Source organism: Leptonychotes weddellii, chromosome 5 (assembly GCF_054177405.1).
Source record: "Leptonychotes weddellii isolate Sample4059 chromosome 5, ASM5417740v2, whole genome shotgun sequence".
Lineage (NCBI taxonomy): Eukaryota > Metazoa > Chordata > Mammalia > Carnivora > Phocidae > Leptonychotes > Leptonychotes weddellii.
This window is the reverse complement of record NC_138373.1, coordinates 608,948-626,478: the sequence shown is the minus strand read 5'-3', so window position 1 is coordinate 626,478 and position 17,531 is coordinate 608,948. Positions and strand designations below refer to the sequence as shown.

The following is a 17,531-nucleotide window of genomic DNA, read 5'->3' as shown; positions in this document are numbered from 1 at the left end:
AAAAATCTAACATCTTTCAGATTCGTGTTTTATACACATATTTTTCAACAGAAAATATTATGTTAAATTTTTTGTGGAAAAATACTAACATCGGTGTTCTTTCCAGCTTTAGAATCCAGACATAATTCTAAACTGTTAGCCTTTTCAAGTTCTGAATGACATGGTAACGTGAACGAGGCCCTAACGATGCCCGAGGACACCATTTTGAAAGAAGTGAGTCATGAGAAAGTACAACTTCCTCTTGTGTTAAAAAAAATAAATAAAAATCCAAACCTTGAAATAGCCAAGACATGCCACGTAAAAATAGCCTCTGCCTACTCACCCCAGCCCGTGGCCGCAGCCCCTGTGGTCCCGGTGGCCGAGGAGCTTCCAGCGGCTCCCGACACGCCACCCCTGCGTCTCCCGCTGAGGTCGCTCCGGGACGGCTGGCGGGCCGATGTTGTGCGGAAGGCGTGGCATCGGCTGCTGAGGGCTGCCAGGTGTTAGCACTGGGTGGCTAGTAACCTGTCAGCCCTCACACGACTAGCTCGCGTAAGGCACAGGACCCCGCTGGTAGGGATTTCAGTCCATGCACCTGAGCCCGGGGATGGGAACATCCTGCAGACGTCTCTGTCAAGCATAAAGACCTCCTGTACAGTTTAAAATCCACCCTTCAGTGAGCGTTTACTCACGCTAGGCTCTGTTTGCTACGCGCGTTATATCCGCTGGCTCATGCCACCCTCACTGAGCACCCTGGCACGTCAGGGCTGCTCCTGTCCTGCCACCCGGGTGAGAAGCCTGAGCTCAGGGGCGTTTGCCCCAGGCCTCGGTTTGGCTGACTCTGGCCCACGGTCCTTGTCATCACGCGGAGCACTTCCCACGTGGCCAGTCCCCTTGTCACAGGGTTGTCTCCATGCTGAATTGGACTTTATAGATTTTTGTCCATCCCCAGAATCAGATGACGGGGAAACTTCAGAGGGAATCCAGTCTGACTGGCGTTTAGTTAAATTTGCAAATAGAGTCCGATAATGGGTAACGCACAGAGAGCAGACATGCGGTAAAGCCAGGAGGTCTGCCTGAATGAGGGGTCCCCCCAGAAGCCTCACCCTCATTCCCAGCTGCTCCAGGCCTGGCGCTGCCTATGTGTCGCTGTTGAACCTCCCTGTGTCCTCCATCCCTGCCACCCCTGCTCTTCTGTAGCAAAGAATTGTCCCCCTGCCTGTGGCGGGGGCGCCCCAGCGGGAGCAAGCCCGGTCTCTGAACCGCCAGGTTCCATTTTCTCCTTCTGCAGTCAGCTGCCCCGGGGCCCTCGGTAGATTGGGGCGTGTGGGCTTGTGCTTGTGGAGCTACGTGATGCCCGTAGAACAGCTGTAGGGCAGCCGGTCACCCGGCGTCTCTGCCGTGCTTGTCCCACGGTGCATGCACCACCCTTCACCGGGACGGCCTGGTTAGCAAGACGTGGGCCGAGTCCCAGGCAGCTGGGCTCCTGTGTCCTTTGGGTGCATCTCAGGGAGAGAGCATATCAGTCCCAGTGTTGCAGGCTCACGACTGAGGCCCCGGGGGATGTGGGTGCCACGCTTTGGAGTCCGCCTGGCCTGTGTGGTGCTTATGGAGGGGAAGCTCACGGGCACCACGGTGGTCCCACACTTGAGGGGCAACACCGCAAACGCAGCCTTTCGTGCCTTGTCTCTGATTATCCCGAGTGGGGGGAAGCAGAGAGCCCCTGCCCCTGCATTCTTCACAAAGCACTCTGTGGGCTTCGTGCTCACACCCACCCTAAGCATCCAGGCCAGCACCACCTGCTGTGAAGACAGAGGCCAGGACCCAGAGAGGGGACAGGAACGTGCTTACCTTGGAGAAGCGTGTGTGATGGGTGTCCTGCATCCTCTTTGTTGGCTGCAGGCTGGCCTAAGGAGGTGTGTGCTGTTAGGGAATACTGTAGGCCCCCAGTGGGTAGCCGTTGGCCGGGGCCAAGTGTCAGAACTTCTAATTCTGAGTGTGTGTGTGTGTGTGTGTGTGTGGCCCTGGAAGCCTGCCTGGGGAGTGGAGGGGCGACCACCAGGCAGTTCCTTCCACGTGAGCCCTGCAGATCCAGCCCGGAGCCTGTGCGGGCAGGAGTGGACGCGTCAGCGCTGTCCTTCCATCCTCAGTCCCGTGTGTGTGCAGACCGCAGTGTGCCAAACAGCCGCCGTCTACACTGTCTGAAGCTGTTCCCTAGAGAAAAACGGACGGGCCTTCTGCAGACCCACCACCCGGCCTTTTCTGCCACGGGAAGGGATGTTGAGTGTTCAGGTGCTCTCCAGCATCAGGTGCACCTTCACACCCACTCACCCTGGGGTATTTTATGACACCATAAAAGAGCCGTCCCCGTGGTTTCACTCGTGTTGACTTTTTGGGCAGCTGGGCTCCTCTCAGCCGTTGCCTGGAGCTTTCTGGACATTTCCTCTAATTCTCTGAGAGCGATGTGCCAGTTGCACCCAGAACACCGTGCATGTGGCCCGCAGAAGTGCGGGCGGATGGCACATACCAGGCTCCGCCCCCGGGGAGGGCTGTTTGCGGGTGGCATGTTCTAGAATGCCGGGCTGGAGGTCTGGGTCCTTAGGGAGAGGCTGGGGCCACAGGAAGTAGCTTCTCCTCACCCTCCACCCCCTCCGTTCTGAGCCATCTTTTTCAAATCGAGGTTTCATGGGCGCCTTCTGGGCTAAAGCACCTCCCACACTGGAAAACCACAGTTCTGCGTGTTTTCTAACTTCTCTGTGGTTCTTGACCTTTCTCTCGGCTTTGTCCTTGAAGAGCTCCTGTTCTCAGTGTGTCCTGTCTGTCCCAGGATGAGGGGTGAGCAGACGAGACCCACATCTGGCAGCCGCCCCGTCCCCACGGGGCCCTCGCAGGGCTGGTGGTTGGGGCTGGGGGCACCTTGGTGTTCTAGAGGTCGGGTTTCCCCACCTCCTCTCCTGTTACAACGGTACCTTTTAGTGTCTCAGACGTTGGGCTTCCTTGTAGGATTTGTTTAAAGAAAGGATCCTGTGGCTCAAAAGAAAAAGTTTGAGAACCACCGATTTACGTTCCTGTGGTTGGGTTCTAAAACCATTCCTTTAGCCAAAATACTGAGAAACTCAGTGGGATCAGATTCTCCGGGCTTGGCTTACGTGTTTACTGTCCCAGCCTGAGTCCGCCATTTCTCGGAGAAGTCCTGAGCGCATGTGAGCCTAACCCCTCCTGTTCTAAAACCAGCAGGCTGTTGGCTTCTGTTATTGTGTATTTATACATTAATTTAGGTCCTTCCACTTCTGGCCATAAATGAGTAACCTCAGGGAACTTGCCATAAACCATTAAAAGCTGGTTAGGATATAGGACACAGCTGTTTTCAGACACCGGGGCAGTGGGCAGTGCAGGGCCTTGGTCTCGGAGAGAAGGAAGCAGGCGTGGTGAGCCCCCTCGTCTGGAGGCAGGAGGGGTTCCGAGCAGCTCAGGATGACCGGACCATGTTGAGGGGATGGGATTAGGTTTCTGGGAGGCTGAAGGGGCTGGAATGGCAGGAGATGGGGCTGGAGACAGGGAGCCATGTCAAGAAAGAGCTCCCGAGGTGTGGAGAGCTGAACCTGTACGTGCCTGGTGTGAAGAGTCCAGGCCATGCCCAGAACAGCTACGGGACAGCTCCAAGCCGAACAACTCCCAGAGTTTACATAGGCCTGAGCCACCTTCTCATTCCATCTGGCCAGACTAGAGACGCTTCTGAGCATTTGTGACGAGGAGAGACCCCAGAATGGGATACTCCAGACCCTGACTAACAAAGCTTAAACATAGCTCTCCAGAGAATCCCACGGATCTACAAGGAACAACGTGCCTGCCAGAGTAAACATCAGTACTCTTTAAAGAGTAAGGGGCGCCTGGGTGGCTCAGATGGTGAAGCGTCTGCCTTCAGCTCAGGTCATGATCCCTAAGTCCTGGGATCGAGCCCCGTGTTGGGCTCCCTGCTCAGTGGGGAGCCTGCTTCTTCCTCTCCCTCTGCCACTCCTCACCATTCATGCTCTCTCTCTCTCTTTTACTTGCTCTCTCTCAAATAAATAAACAAAATCTTTTAAAAAAGTAAGAGAGTAAAATTAAACACTCAACAAGGGAAATTCATGACATCCAGCATCTAGTAAAAATTACTCTGTCATGCGTGAAGGAGCAGCCTTAATGTGTCAGTCCTGATGCCATTTGTCTTGCTTGACCCTCCTGGCGGAAGGGAACGCAATGACTTCCAGAAGCTCCCAGCTCTGTCCTTTGCATGCCTGCCGGCCCCTACCGGCCTCGCGCCTGCCTGCAGTCCAGGGCCAAGGCTCTTTGAGTGTGTGAGCACACAGAGGAGCAGAAAACAGAAGGGGAGTGGGTTTTTTAAAGCATTTAGTATTTTAATGGCATATTACAGAAGTTATTTAACCATATAATCCAAATCCTTTTTCTTCCAAAGTAATGCAGATATAGCAACATTGAAAAGACATACTCGCAAAAGGCAAGTTTTTGTTCTATAGTTTGCAGAGTAACATAAAATATTCAAATGTTTTTGTTCAAATGTTTTTGAAAATACTCAAAATGTTTTTGTTCCAAAGTTTGCGGAGTAACATAAAATATTCATTAAAATAGAAGCTGTCCATGGGGCGCCTGGGTGGCTCAGTTGGTTAAGCGACTGCCTTCGGCTCAGGTCATGATCCTGGAGTCCCGGGATCGAGTCCCGCATCGGGCTCCCTGCTTGGCGGGGGGTCTGCTTCTCCCTCTGACCCTCCTCCCTCTCATGCTCTCTGTCTCTCATTCTCTGTCTCAAATGAATAAATAAAATCTTTAAAAAAATAAAAAATTAAAAAAAAAATAAAATAGAAGCTGTCCAGACAGCAGAGTATTATTCAGTCCTAAAAAGAAACAAGCTACAAAGACCTGGAGGAACCCGACACACGTGTTCCTAAGTGACAGAAGCCAGCGTGAGCCGGCACTGGACTAGGATTCCAGCCATAGGGCATTCCGGAAAAGGCAGGACTGCGGGGACAGTAAAGATGGGGGGGTGCCAGGGGCGGAGGGCAGGGATGCAGAGGCAGAGCACAGGGGCTTTTCGGGCAGTGGGTACTCTGTGATGCCATAATGGAGGATACGTGTCCGTGTAGACCCATCCGAACCATGGAATGTACACCACCAGGAGTGAGCCCAGACGTGAGCTGTGGATGTGTCGATGTAGATCCATCAGCTGTGACAGACGCTTCATCCGGGGGGACATCAGTGTGGGGGCAGGGCGTGGCGGAAATCTCCTAATTCCGTTTAATTTTATTGTGAACCTAAAACTGCTCTGAACAGTCAAGTTTTCATGAGAAACCGAAACTGTCAAAGGAATAGGATCCCACAACCAGAGACACCTTTCCCTTGCACGCTTCCTTTCTCTATTCAACCAAGAAAATCTTAATGTAAATCTAGCAAGACTGGTTAAGAGTAAATTTTGGATTAAGATTAACTACTGAACTTTGTATTTTATGTTTGGTCCAGCCTTTCTGCACATGCTGTCAAACAGAGCAGATGGGGCTTTGGACACAGAGCTTGTCACTGACTACCCAGAGCCCTTACGACGGGCAACAACCACATGCCAGGTCACAGGGAGTGGGGAGTGCCGTGGGACACTTGGTCAGCGTGTGGGTGATATTCTCAGACCTCCAGTGATGATGATAAATTTAGAAAAAGATAGAACCAAGCTTCTTTGCTCTCAGCAATATTTAGGTGGTCCAGACTTTCTGGCAGTGTTAAAGGTTATCCAGTTAACGACCCTTTAGGGCCAGGTTATAATATGGCCCTAAAGTTCTTTGAATAATGTATTTATTTTCAAGATTCTGTCGTCTGGCTGGGCAGGGGCAGAGAAGGATGCCGGCTCGCAGACAAGCTAACGGAATTGCCCACCAGCATTTAGGATATCTCCGCCCAGTCAGGCCTGTGTCTGGCCACCTTTGGCCCCCACAGTCACTGCACCCTTGATTTGCAGGGTTTCCTTCAGCTGCAAGTGTTTGGTTTGAGCCAGGGTGTGGAGCGTTCACGTACGCAGAGCCGAATGCCAGGCAGTTACTTGGCAGTGCCTTCCAGGCCATCCCGTCACCCCATGTTGGCGCTCACCATGCAGACTGGAGATTCAGCAGATGGTCCTGTTCCCTCACTGCCAGAAAGACCCCCTCACTTGTCCGGCTTGCTCGTCTGCTGCAGGCGGGGCCCTGCCTTAACTCTCGACTCTCTTTAAGGAGAAGCTGTCACTGGGCTCTCCTTTCCTGCACCGTAGGGTGAGGTGCTCCGAAACACTCAGCAGTGCCAGCCTGCAAGGCCGGTGGAGGAAGAGGATGGCCAGGGAATTCACGCAGCTCTCCCCAAACAGGACCAGCTCTGCCAGGCTCATGAGGAGCTCATCCCTGGGGGAGCCGATGTCCCTCTGCAGCTTCAGCCGGGCCCGTTGCAGGAGTGCAATGTTGTAGAGGAGGCGGCAGGCAAACGTGGTCAGGGCCGTGGCCAGCACGACTCGGGGAGCGGAGGCCGCATCCCTCTGGGGGAGGGCCGCCCGCCAGGCCAGCTGGACAATGAGCAGGATGAAGAACACCAGCTTCAGGACCAGGGCCAGCCCGAAGCCCAGGCTGACCTTGACGATTTCATACTCGGGCCAGGCGGTCAGCGGGTCCACCTGGCATAGGGTGCTTCTGGACAGCTCCCCAGCTGTGCCTAGCAGGGCTGCCAGGCCCAGGGAGCTGCAGAAGGCGCAGCCCCCAATGACAGCCAGGCTCTCCACGGGCCTCTGGGCCGCCTTGGTGGCCGTGCGCAGGCAGGGCGCGGAGCCCTGCAGCAGGAACGCAAAGAGCATCACTAGCTGCACGTACTGCCCGTTGAAGTAGCAGACGTTGGCCAGGAAGGAGAGGACGGCACAGCCCAGGTTGGTGGTGACCATGTAGTCTGGCCGGCTGATGGTGGTGAGGGAGAGCAGCGTCACCAGCACGTGGGTGACCGTGAGGTCTGAGAGGAATGCGTCCAGGCTCCCCCGCCTGGCGCGGCCCTTGATGAAGGTGGTCAGGTTGAAGAGCCCAGCCGCCAAGCTCACCGGGACACACAGGGCCATGTAGACGTACAGGCACCTAGAGACGATGCTCTGCGCAGTGATGACGTCTTCAACTGCCGTGGAGACGTGGCTCGGGTACCGGACCCACGACATGTTGTGGGAGCTCGTCCCGGCCATGTCTGAGCTGCAACAGAAGCATACCGCGCTGTTACTGGCTGTCACCATGGGGTCACGCTAAGGGCAAGAGGGGCTGCCCCAGGGGGAGGGAGCCTGTGCCTGAAGGAGGGCCTCCCACTGAGGTGGGTGGGTACGGGGATTACCGTGACAGCCAGCTTCCCTACGTGGGCGTTCTGGAGCAAATTCAAGCCGGGGCCTGCTGGAGCAGGGGCCTGGGCACCCCTCTGCCTCGCCTCCCCCCACATCAGAAGGACCTTACTGCTCATAAGAGAAACGCCTTCTTGGAATGAGGTCACATCTTAGTCCCACCCCTAAGGCCTGTGCGCCAGGGGTCCTGATCTCCCCAAATTGGGGGTCAGTGAAAGATTGCCGGGGAGTGGAGTTCCAGGACCCGGATTTGGAGCCCCTCCAGGGCCTCGTGCTCACTCCAGTCAGGGCCTCTGCCTCAGGGAGGGCACGGCCCGAATCCGCATTGTTCTAAGACGTGTGTGCATGCAGCCGTCCAGCTTCTGGACCCAGAGGAATTCTGATGGACTCTGGCCTGAGGGGACCGCACTCCGTAGTGTTGACTCTGGAGACGGAAAGGTGACTGTGTGTGGACGCTGGCCCCCCGAGGACCTCAGCGCCAGGAGGTCCTTGAGCTGAGCTGTAAAGTCCTGACTTGGGGCTTTAAATTGCAGTGCTGACAGACTCACAGCCTTCCTGGCTGGTCTTTTGTCACCGAAATTGTTTCATTTCTGTATACACGTATCCTCCCCCTTAAATTTTAACCAAATAGCAGATGAGGCTGGGAGAGAGCGTAGCTACTCATTCAAAGGAGGTTGAAGGAATAAAATTGGAAAGTTCCTGTTCATGGAATGCTCACGGTGGGCCTGGCCCCACAGCCAGCTTTCGCGCTCTGCGCGGGGGCGGCTGGGGTCCCGGCTGGCAGAGTCACACAGTGACTCGTGACCACACAGGAGCAGCGTGGACTTCCGAAGGAGAGAGCACAAGTGAATGGCCTTTCTTCCTGACCACACACATCCAGCGCTGTCTCAGTGGCAGACTTTGCATTTGGAAGCCTCTATTACACACGGGTTGTCTGACACGCGGCATCCTTGCGTACGTAGATGTGTCCTTGGCCTTTCTCACTGCTTCCTGGATGTGCCCAGTGCCCAGACGCAGATGCACGTCCTCATCTGACCGACAGCCATGGGGTGCACCGAGTGGAGGTGGGCTAGTGTGTGTCTGCCTCGGTGTGCTTGCTTGCTCTGTCACGTCAGTAGCTCTCCCTGCGGACTGACTCTGCTCTCCGTCCCACAGGCCTGCAGAGGTGACTTGAACGCACACATTTCTCCAGGTACGTGTCTGGCTGGCTTCGTCTGAGAGACACAGGGAACTGTGCTGTTTTCCATCTGCTGCTGCTGAAGGTGATGAGTAATTGCCAGGACACTGAGTGACTTCAAAATTAAGAATAGTGACCCGACTGAGAGGAAGTGATTTGGAATGTTAATCTTTAATTGAGGCAAATTGGAAGGAAGATCTTGTGAACACTGACCACAGGTCAGGAAACAGCACTAGGGCTGTGCCGGCGTCCGATCCCTGCCTCTGGCCAGTGTTCCAGGCACTTCCTGGGGCCAGCCGTACTCTCTCTGCGGGTGGTTTTGGGGGTGCTCGTTGTCAGAGGCCACCCTGCTTGTGGCAGTCGGCTCTGAGACCTGATTTGGTGGCCAGGCTCTGGGTCACCCAGCCAGGTGGACAGAGGGTATGTGTCCCCAAATCTGGCCTTGAGAGCACATCCCAGACTCGTCAGCTTTTGACTGCTTCTTGCCTTGTCCTGTGCTTTTCTCCGGAGGCAAGGAGCCTTCCTGGGGTGGGGGGAGCTCCAGCCTCACACTCTCATCCATCCGGTGTGTGAGTTGTCTGGTGAGAGGTCATGCACTTGTGGGCCCACAGCCAGGAGTGGGTGTGCTGCCGTCTGCACGCTGGGCTCCAGGACAACCCCTTCCCAGGCAGGGGAACGTTCAAGGAAAGGAAGTCACCCAAGGATGGGCGGGGCGCACTGGCCCCCGGTGACCCAGCAGCATACTAAGTGGGGTTCTGCTCCCTCCCCTGGATTTAACGCAGGTGTGTGGGCTCTGATCCTTTTGCCCCAGGGCTGTGTGGGCCAAGGGTGGAATTCTAGCACCTTATTATGCCTTCAGGATTGGGCCCAGGAGGGAAGTGTCCCAGCAGGTGAGACCCGGCGCACCTCCGAATCCCTGGCCTTGCTGAGGCCAGCCTGGGAAGGGTTGGTGGGCTCTCGGTGTTGCCCCCGTCTGGGCCCAAGGAGCACGGAACCTCCTCCCAGCACGCCTGCGCTGCGGCCTCGCGCATGCCACCCACTGCGTCTCTGGGCTGAGCCTTCTCAGGAGCCGGGCTGGCCACCAGCATTCCCCTCACCACCACTTTTGGGTTTTATTCGGAAAGAGAATAAAACACGTAAGACATCGTCTCATGAAATTGTCCGTGATGACCGCTCTTCCGCCCAAACTCCCACCCACATCCCTGATTCTCTCGTGTCTCTTGTCTGTCTTACGGCTTCTCTTTGGCCTTGACAGTCCTCCCCCTCCCGCCCCAGCCCCTGCGGCTTACCCCGCAAAGGGGCGCACGGGGGGCAGGGCTCGCGGAAGTCAGGGCCTTCGCCGGCAAGCTGGGTGTTCACCACCTGCTGCCGCTGTTGGAAGCAGTTTACACAGAATAATTTCCTCAAACTGTCCAGTTTTCCACAGGAGGTAGGGACAGTTGAAATCCCACTTTGTGGTGGACGTGAGCACATCACAGAGCAAGGGAGTCATTCGTTCAGGTAGCTGGTAGTAGCGATGGCATCAAGATGGGAGCCTGACGGTTTGGCCCAAGAACCTGTACATTTTTTTTTTTTCCAAAGATTTTATTTATTTATTTGACAGAGAGATAGAGAGCACAAGTAGGCAGAGAGAGGGAGAAGCAGACTCTCCACCGAGCAGGGAGCCCAACGCGGGGCTCGATCCCAGGATCCCGGGATCATGACCTGAGCCGAAGGCAGACGCTTAACGACTGAGCCACCCAGGTGCCCCAGAACCTGTGCATTTTTAAAATCTACATGCGATGAGGGCGCCTGGGTGGCTCAGACGGTTAAGCGTCTGCCTTCGGCTCAGGTCATGATCCCAGAGTCCTGGGATCGAGTCCCACATCGGGCTCCCTGCTCCTTGGGAGCCTGCTTCTCCCTCTGCTTCTCTCTCTCTCTGTCTCTCATGAATAAATAAATAAAATCTTAAAAAAAAAAAAAAAAATCTACATGCGATGAAAGTGACTCTTCTTGGCGTATACGGCAAACACCACCACGCAGCGTACAGACGGTCCCATCACCCACTGAATTCCTCTGTGCCATTTCTTGGTGCTCAGCCCGTCCCTGAGCCACATCGGGCAACCCCTGCACCATCCCTCTCATTCGGACTCTTCTGGGATGTCATAGGAATGGAATCCATACGTGTGGTGCCTTTTGCGTCTGGCACGTTTCGCCTCGGCAGACGGCGTCAGAGACTCCCCCGTGATGCACGGGTCGCTGAGTCGTATCCCAGCCGTGCATCTACCGTTCCACTGGCATGTGGGCTCTTTCCAGGCTTGGGCTCTTACAAATACAGCTGCTTCAAATATTCGTGCATAGGTTTTTATATGTGAACATACGGTTTTGTAGGTGAGCATAATACTTTTTTCTTGGGTGAATACTTATGAGTGGGATTGCTAGGTCTTGTTTTTAAAAATTTCATTTGGTAAATTTGACATGCTACATGTTATAAACGTACAGTGTGCAGCGTGTGACTTTGGTACATTTATGCATTGATGATCGGCCGATGTGATACTGTCTGTGTTCATCAGCTGTGCAGCAGGTCCCTGGCTTAGTCACTTGTGTTTCTCATCTGTGCCCTCGTCTGACCCCGTCCCACCCTTTCACTGGTTCGTTTTTGGTTTCTAAGATTTATTTATTTATTTCAGAGAGAGAGAAAGAGCATGCGAGCGTGGGAGGGGCAGAGGGGGAAGGAGAGAGAGTCTCATGCGGACTCCACACTGAGTGTGGCGCGAGCCCGACACGAGGCTCGATCTCACGACCCTGAGATCATGACCTGAGCCGAAACCAAGAGTCGGATGCTTAGCCGCCTGCGCCCCCCAGGCGCCCTGGTCTGTTTTTTAATGGGTTTAACTTCTTTCGATGGATAGAAGTGGACATGTGATGTCCTGCAGGACTCGTCCTCCTCTGTCGTCGAGGAGCACGGCGCACTGCGAGCCCGTGTGTGCTGCCGGAAGGGCAGTGTGTCCTCCCTCCCGGCCGGATGCTGTCCCACTGTGTGTGTGCTGCCCCGTCCCGATCCGTTCGGCTGCTGATGGGCACTGGGCTTGCTTCTGTGAGTGTGTGTCTCACTTGATGCGAAGCTGCCAGTGTTTGCCTGGGAGCCTGTGATGTTTTGCATCCCTGCCAGAGCCTACACTTTCCAGCACGGGTCTTAGCTGAGGCCCCGAATTCCCCTGGAACACAGGCTGACCCTCTGAGGCAGACCCCTGCCTTGTTCTGGTGCCAGTTTCGGGCCGAGAACCAGGGTTTCGGGGGCCCTTTTCTGAGTCACATGAAAGGGCTGCAGGGTCCAGCACTGGGGTCCCCTGGGAGCGCTCCAAGGCCAGAGCCTTGAGAATTTTGTGTTCTTTACAGCAGCTCGTGGCTATAGCTCCTTAAATAGGCTTTCAGAATGGTAGGAGCGAGCGGGGCGGCTTCCAGTGGGTTTGCGCTCCCTCGGTCCCCCCACGGGCCCTGGGTGGCGGTCCAGCTTTTGCTCCACGGGGCCTTCTTCCAGCAGCCACTCCTCACGCGTACGTTGTCACGGGCCTGCATTTACGTCCCAGGGAGCTCTGCTCAGGGCACTGAGCACCTGGATTGTTCAGTGTTTTCCCTGCGTCCGCATGGCCCTTCTTGTCACCCCTGTGGATGAGTAACAACTCGAGTGCTGGGACCCCACTGCGGATGCTTACGGTGTCTCTGAATTTTTGCTGTTCTTCTTTGCTGGGTCCTTTCCAGGTCTGTGCTCATTTCACATGTGATCCCAGAAAGGCTCACAGACTGTTTCTATATGGAAAGAGCATAAGCCTCTGAGGTCAGGATTCTGCTCAGTGACTGTGCCGTGTCCTCAGCCTGGCTGGCGCGACCTTCTGCCAGGGTCTCCGAGCGCACCCTGTCCCTGTGGCCCCATCAGTCTCAGATGTGAACCTCTGGGCAGTCGTCATCTGGGGTCCCATCATCCACAAGCTCTGGCTTGTTTCTCCACCACCAGCTCCTAATGTTGCAGGCGCGTGAGAATGTGGTAGGCGCGCTCCGTGCTCCATGTTAATCTAGTGAGTTATAGGACCGAGTGCCGGGAAGGTAAACTGCTTTTTGTCCCTGCCCCTTGGGAGGATTCCTTCCTACTCTGTCCCAAGGCACCAGCCCCTTTCCCTCTTGGCCAGCCCCTCCCTCTCCTGCTCCCCCTGGCAGGACTTGGCTTTTGTAGCGCCTTCTGGGCTTGGCTGCGTAAATGTTTCCATTCCAGCCCCGTCTTCTGTGTTCCCTGCAGACGGGGAGCCGTTGGGCCTCATGAGTCACTCTTCAGCCCATACATGGCCAGGCCCTGTGCTGTCCAGCCCACCAGCTTTACAGTGGTGCAGGGTGGAGGGCATGAGCTTTCGTGGACACTGGGCATAGGGGGCCACCCAAGACTCAGGCCCAGATGGCGTGTGGGAGCCGGCCCCAGCCTCCCACCTCTGGCCCCCACCTGGGGACTGGGAAGGGAGCGTGACCGGCTGTGTGGCCCTGCTTACCCATACTGCTTCTGTGGGGACCCAGTACCGGGCGTCTGCCTCCTCTCCTTCCTGGTGGTCCTAGGGCGTGAATTCCTGAACCGTTCTGAATGTCTTCTATGGGCTTTGGGGAAAATAACCTCCCTGAAGTGTAAAGATTAAAAGGTTTCCACTTTGCTCCTTTGGTGTCTTCCGAGACCTCCTCTGTCTCTCCTGGACACACTTAGGCGCACGCGTGTGCACACACATACCTCTAGGAGAGACAGCTCCTCCCTGTCCGACCTGGTGCTGGGGCAGCCTGCTCCTCACACGGTGGACGTCCCTGCCTGGACAGAGGACCCTGCCTCGCCGCCATCCCCGCAGCTTTCGTGGACACGTCTTGCGTCCCTGCGTAAGTAGGAGGCCAGAGCACAGCTGTGGAAGGCTTACCCCTGTGAGGGCAGGCAGAGCCCCGGGCTTCTGAGCACCCACGGGATCTTCCTCTGACCCTGAGCACACTCCCCCGTGTCCCCTTGCTGCTCAGCAGCCATTCAGAGACACCGTGAGAGTCCCTTGTCTGTACTCAAGGCCCTTCTTTTCAGCTCGCCTGTGAGAAGCTTCCCAATGGTCTGGACGGTTCTGAGGGCAGAAACGATGGGGGTCTCCTGGCCTAGGGGTGCCCGTTTGTGTCCACCGACAGCCCTGTCGTCCTTGGTGTTGGCCAGGACCTCCCAGTGCACTGGGGGCAGCCTTAACTCCCAGAGCTGAGCCTGAGAGAACCGTGCTTTGGCAAACTCACCCCTGGTTTAAAGATGCACCCTCCATCCACCCGTTCCCACACACTTACCGAGCACTCGTGAGGAGCCTGGCCCTGGCCGCCGGCTGCCACTGTCCTGTCCTCATGGGCCATCAGTGCCTTAGCTCGAGAACACCTGTAGCTGGCACCTGGCACAGGATGGGGTGAGCCAAACCGTGTGCCCCATGGAGCATCGCAGCAGAGGCGCCTGCTGTAGGATTTGGGGGTGGGTGGGTGATCTGGAGGAGGGTTTGAGGAAGTGGACGCTGTCTGTCAGAAAGTGGGGGCTGTACCACGACCGGGGTCCTGCGTGGGCTTGCCTGAGGGTGGGTGTGGCGTCACTGGTAAAGAGGCGGAGCGCACGTTTGGACCAGGCGGGAGGGTGTTGACGTTCTGTGGCCTTCTGCAGTCTGCTTCATGCCGGTCCCAGGACGGCATCTGACGCTGGCGCTCTGTGAGGGCCGTGGCACGCCGTACGGCCAGGCTGGCTGCCAGACCCTTGTTTCTGTCCTTCCCCACACGGCCCCTGCGGTGATGCCATGTCCTGCGCTCTGGACTGCAGCGCCTGGCGAGGGTTTGCTGTGGCCCTGCGGACCCCTCCCCCGGCGGTCTCTGCCCTGCCATCCCCAGCTCTTACGTCCAGCCCTGTCCTCTGCTGCCCTGACCTTCCTCGGGCCCCCGGCTGAGGGGCACGTGCAGGGCCCAGCCCTGTTCCCAGAGGTCCTGGAGGGCTCTGCTCCGTGGGCTTCTGTCATTGCCCTGTCCCAGCAGCAGGTGAACACCGCTCCTCTGTGCGGTGGACAGCCCAGCGTTTCACTCCATAGTGGTCTTGCACAAATTAATCAGCTCCTGGGTGTGTGTCAACAGCATGTCAGCCCCGAGCATCTTTGTGAAGATTCTGTCAGACGAGGGGGCACGTGGGGGTTCCCCTTACAGAGGGGATTCAGGTGGTCACGGAGAGCCAACTGAGCGTCACCGGAACACAAAGCCTGCCTTGTGCAGAAGGCTGGCTGCCCCTGCTTGCTTTGAAAACTTGAACCTTCCTTTCCTTCCTAGGCTCCACCCTCTGGGTGGAACACTGCCGGGTCTGGGCTTCCCGCCCCGCCCCGCCACGGTTGTGGAAAGAGGCCCCCCATTCCAGGCTTCGCGCCCTATGAAACATATACGTTCCAGATGTGCCCTGGGTAAGACGTTCACTGTACTCTGCCAGACCGAAAGCTCTCCACGTCTGTGCCCTAGGATGGAGACGCAGGGCGAGGAGCGCCCCTGGCAGCTTCGGTCGGCGCCCAGATGTGTGTGCTGACAGTTGATAATAAGCCTGCTCTGACTCCGTCCGTCTTCGGGACACAGAACTAGAGCCACTATCAGTCTTTGCTTAGTGAGGAAGACCTGAGCAGTCCGCTCAGTCACTTCCAGGTCGAAATGCTAGAAAAATAAGTCTCGTTTTAGTTTTTACTGGAGCCAACCTATAGTTTAAAGGAACCTTAGTTTTCAGAGAGAAATGGCGCTCAGCCGTGAAACCACCCGTCAGCCCGCGCTGTCTGCCAGCGCTTAGTCCCAGTAAGCCGGCGGGGGAGGGGGGGCACCCAGAAGCAGGGAAAGAGAAGAAAGCCGGGAGGGCCGGCAGCTCACCTGTGCGGGGCCCCGGCGCGCCTCCTTCGTCTCCAGCCTGCACTCTCCTTCAGCTGCTCTGGGCTCGCTGGAAACGGCAGGCACAGACCGACAGTCCTGTAAGGAAGACGGGAATTCAGTCTTAAGTCACTGAAACCACACACATTGCATTTTAAGGAGAGTGTGGCTTGGCCATGTGACCCAGAAACATTCAAATCGGCCTACGTAGCGAGGTAGCCTCGTCTCGTAGACAGAAGAAGTAATGTGTGTGCCTTTGCCCCCGGTGTCTGTGGGCATCCAGCGGTTTTCCTGCAGACTCCACACACTGGCCCGTTCACAAAACGGTCCCTCCCAGAAAGTGTGCAACGTCTGCAACTTAAAATAGGACCTAAAACCCCACCCATAACATAGGGAAAAGTGCTCCCGACCTGTGTAGCCGGAGGGAAGTCCCCTGAAGCCTTCCCCCTTAGTGTGCTCCGCTCCAGGGCCAGCATTGGTGCCACCCCGACCGGGCACTGCCCTCTGTCCCCTGACAGCAGGGTGGACGTCAGTGAGCCCGAGTCCTGAACACACTGTCCCGCAGACCTGTGCCTGGAGCCTCACTCGGGGTCAGGCAGAGTCAGGGCGCTGTTGCCTGCACGGGTCATCCACATCTGGTCACCCGCGCCCTGGCAAGGAGGCTGGGCACAGGGCAGGTAAGCATTTCGGAGGGAGGACAGGGTCCACATGGTCCTGAGCCTTGGGGGAGTCAGGAAGTGGCCTGGGAGCCCCCAAATTCCTGATGGAGAGGACCTGCCTAAAGGAAGCAAGGGCTCAGCAATAGATTTGGAGGCCTGTGTGCCTTCCCTGGCCGCTGTCCCCGGGCCAGCCCCGGCTGGAGACGCAACATGCAGAGCCCGCTTTACGCACCTGCGTCCCTTGTGCAGCTGGCCCTGCGTAAGGTAGAGGAGCACTTGGAGGACGTTCTGTGCAGCACGCAGCCCCCTGGGGTCACTGATGGCATCCACGGCCGCGTGAGCTCCAGGGAAAACCCACAGAGGCCCTAGGGAGGCAAAGAATGCCCCTGAGGGCCCCCTCGGTCGCTGAGCCCAGGCTGGGGTCAGAGACCATGTTTCGTCTGAACATCTCTTACAACTTGGACCCCCCACATGGGTCCTACAGTGTTGTTGCTGATGAGCACCTGAGAGCAAGCCGGCCTGGGGCCTCTGTTCCCAGAGCCCCGGGTCCGAGCAACTGCTTGGGAGCTTGCTCAGGAGTGGGAAGCCTCACGGAGGCTTGAGGACCGCCCACAGGGGCTAATCTCCTCTAGAGATGGGAGACCTGAGGCCTGGAGGGAGAGGCTGGGTCCCTGTCAATGTCACTGGCCTGCGTCCGCCTCTCGGCTCCCAGGGTTACCAGGTGCCTTGCTGTTAGACCCCTGTGGCCATCAGCCCCGCCTACGGGTACCCGCAGGGAAGGACCCAGCCTGGAGTCAGGCCCTGACAAGTGTGTGTGGCCAGCAGGGGAAGCAAGGCACACAAGCAAGCAGAGGTGCCCCGAGCTGCTGCGTGGCTGGCATGCCTCCCTCAGCCTGCTGGTGTCCAAGCCCTTGTGCACGACCCCGGCGAGCTCTCTGGGCTCTGAGTGTGAACGTGCAGCTGGTGACCGTGGGCCTCCCACCTTTCCTGTTGTGAATGGGTTTACAGAGCTGCGCCCGGTTGTTGGAAGGATGCCTCGGGGTGATGGAGCTGGTGGGTGGGCCTCATCGGGCTTGTCAGAAGCCTGGCTGGGCTACGTGGGGCCAGGGCACTGCCACAGGGAGGGGTCCCTCCTGGGGACAGGAGGTGTGGTGGGAGCCCCGCTCCATGTGGATGGTGCTCATGTGTGGGCTCTGCTGGCGTCATGGGGACGTTGCTCCCATAAGTGAAATCTGGGGCCGCTTTAGGCAGAGTGAGTCCCCAGGGAGCAGTAACCACGTCTGTCCTACGCTTTGGGGCATCCTTCCTCCTGCTCGCATGAGCTTGGGGCTTGGGGGTTTTGAGAGCCCCGATTTAGAGAAAGAAGCCTACCCTCTGGACTCTCCCAGCCTCGTGGGCAAATGTCTGAGCTACTGAAGAGCGACGGGCCCAGCTGGCCCAG

At 56.9% G+C, this 17,531-nt stretch overlaps 1 protein-coding gene and 1 long non-coding RNA gene across 2 annotated transcripts in view; one reads left to right on the top strand and one right to left on the bottom strand.

Annotated features, from left to right (window-relative positions):
- The window catches only part of LOC145721472 (uncharacterized), a 57,400-nt gene extending 47,257 nt beyond the window's left edge, over positions 1–10,143 (top strand). The window contains exon 3 of the long non-coding RNA XR_014145164.1: positions 8,510–10,143. This is a non-coding gene — a long non-coding RNA (uncharacterized LOC145721472). The remainder of the gene's footprint in view (positions 1–8,509) is intronic.
- Positions 4,352–17,531, bottom strand: part of LOC102742295 (uncharacterized) — a 35,833-nt gene continuing 22,653 nt past the window's right edge. Inside the window, exons 2-3 of the mRNA XM_081819217.1 lie at positions 15,435–15,530; positions 4,352–7,214 (exon numbers count right to left, since the gene is read on the bottom strand). Of these exons, the coding sequence (XP_081675343.1) occupies positions 6,209–7,207 (999 nt within the window). The 5' untranslated portion in view covers positions 7,208–7,214; positions 15,435–15,530 and the 3' untranslated portion in view covers positions 4,352–6,208. The remainder of the gene's footprint in view (positions 7,215–15,434; positions 15,531–17,531) is intronic.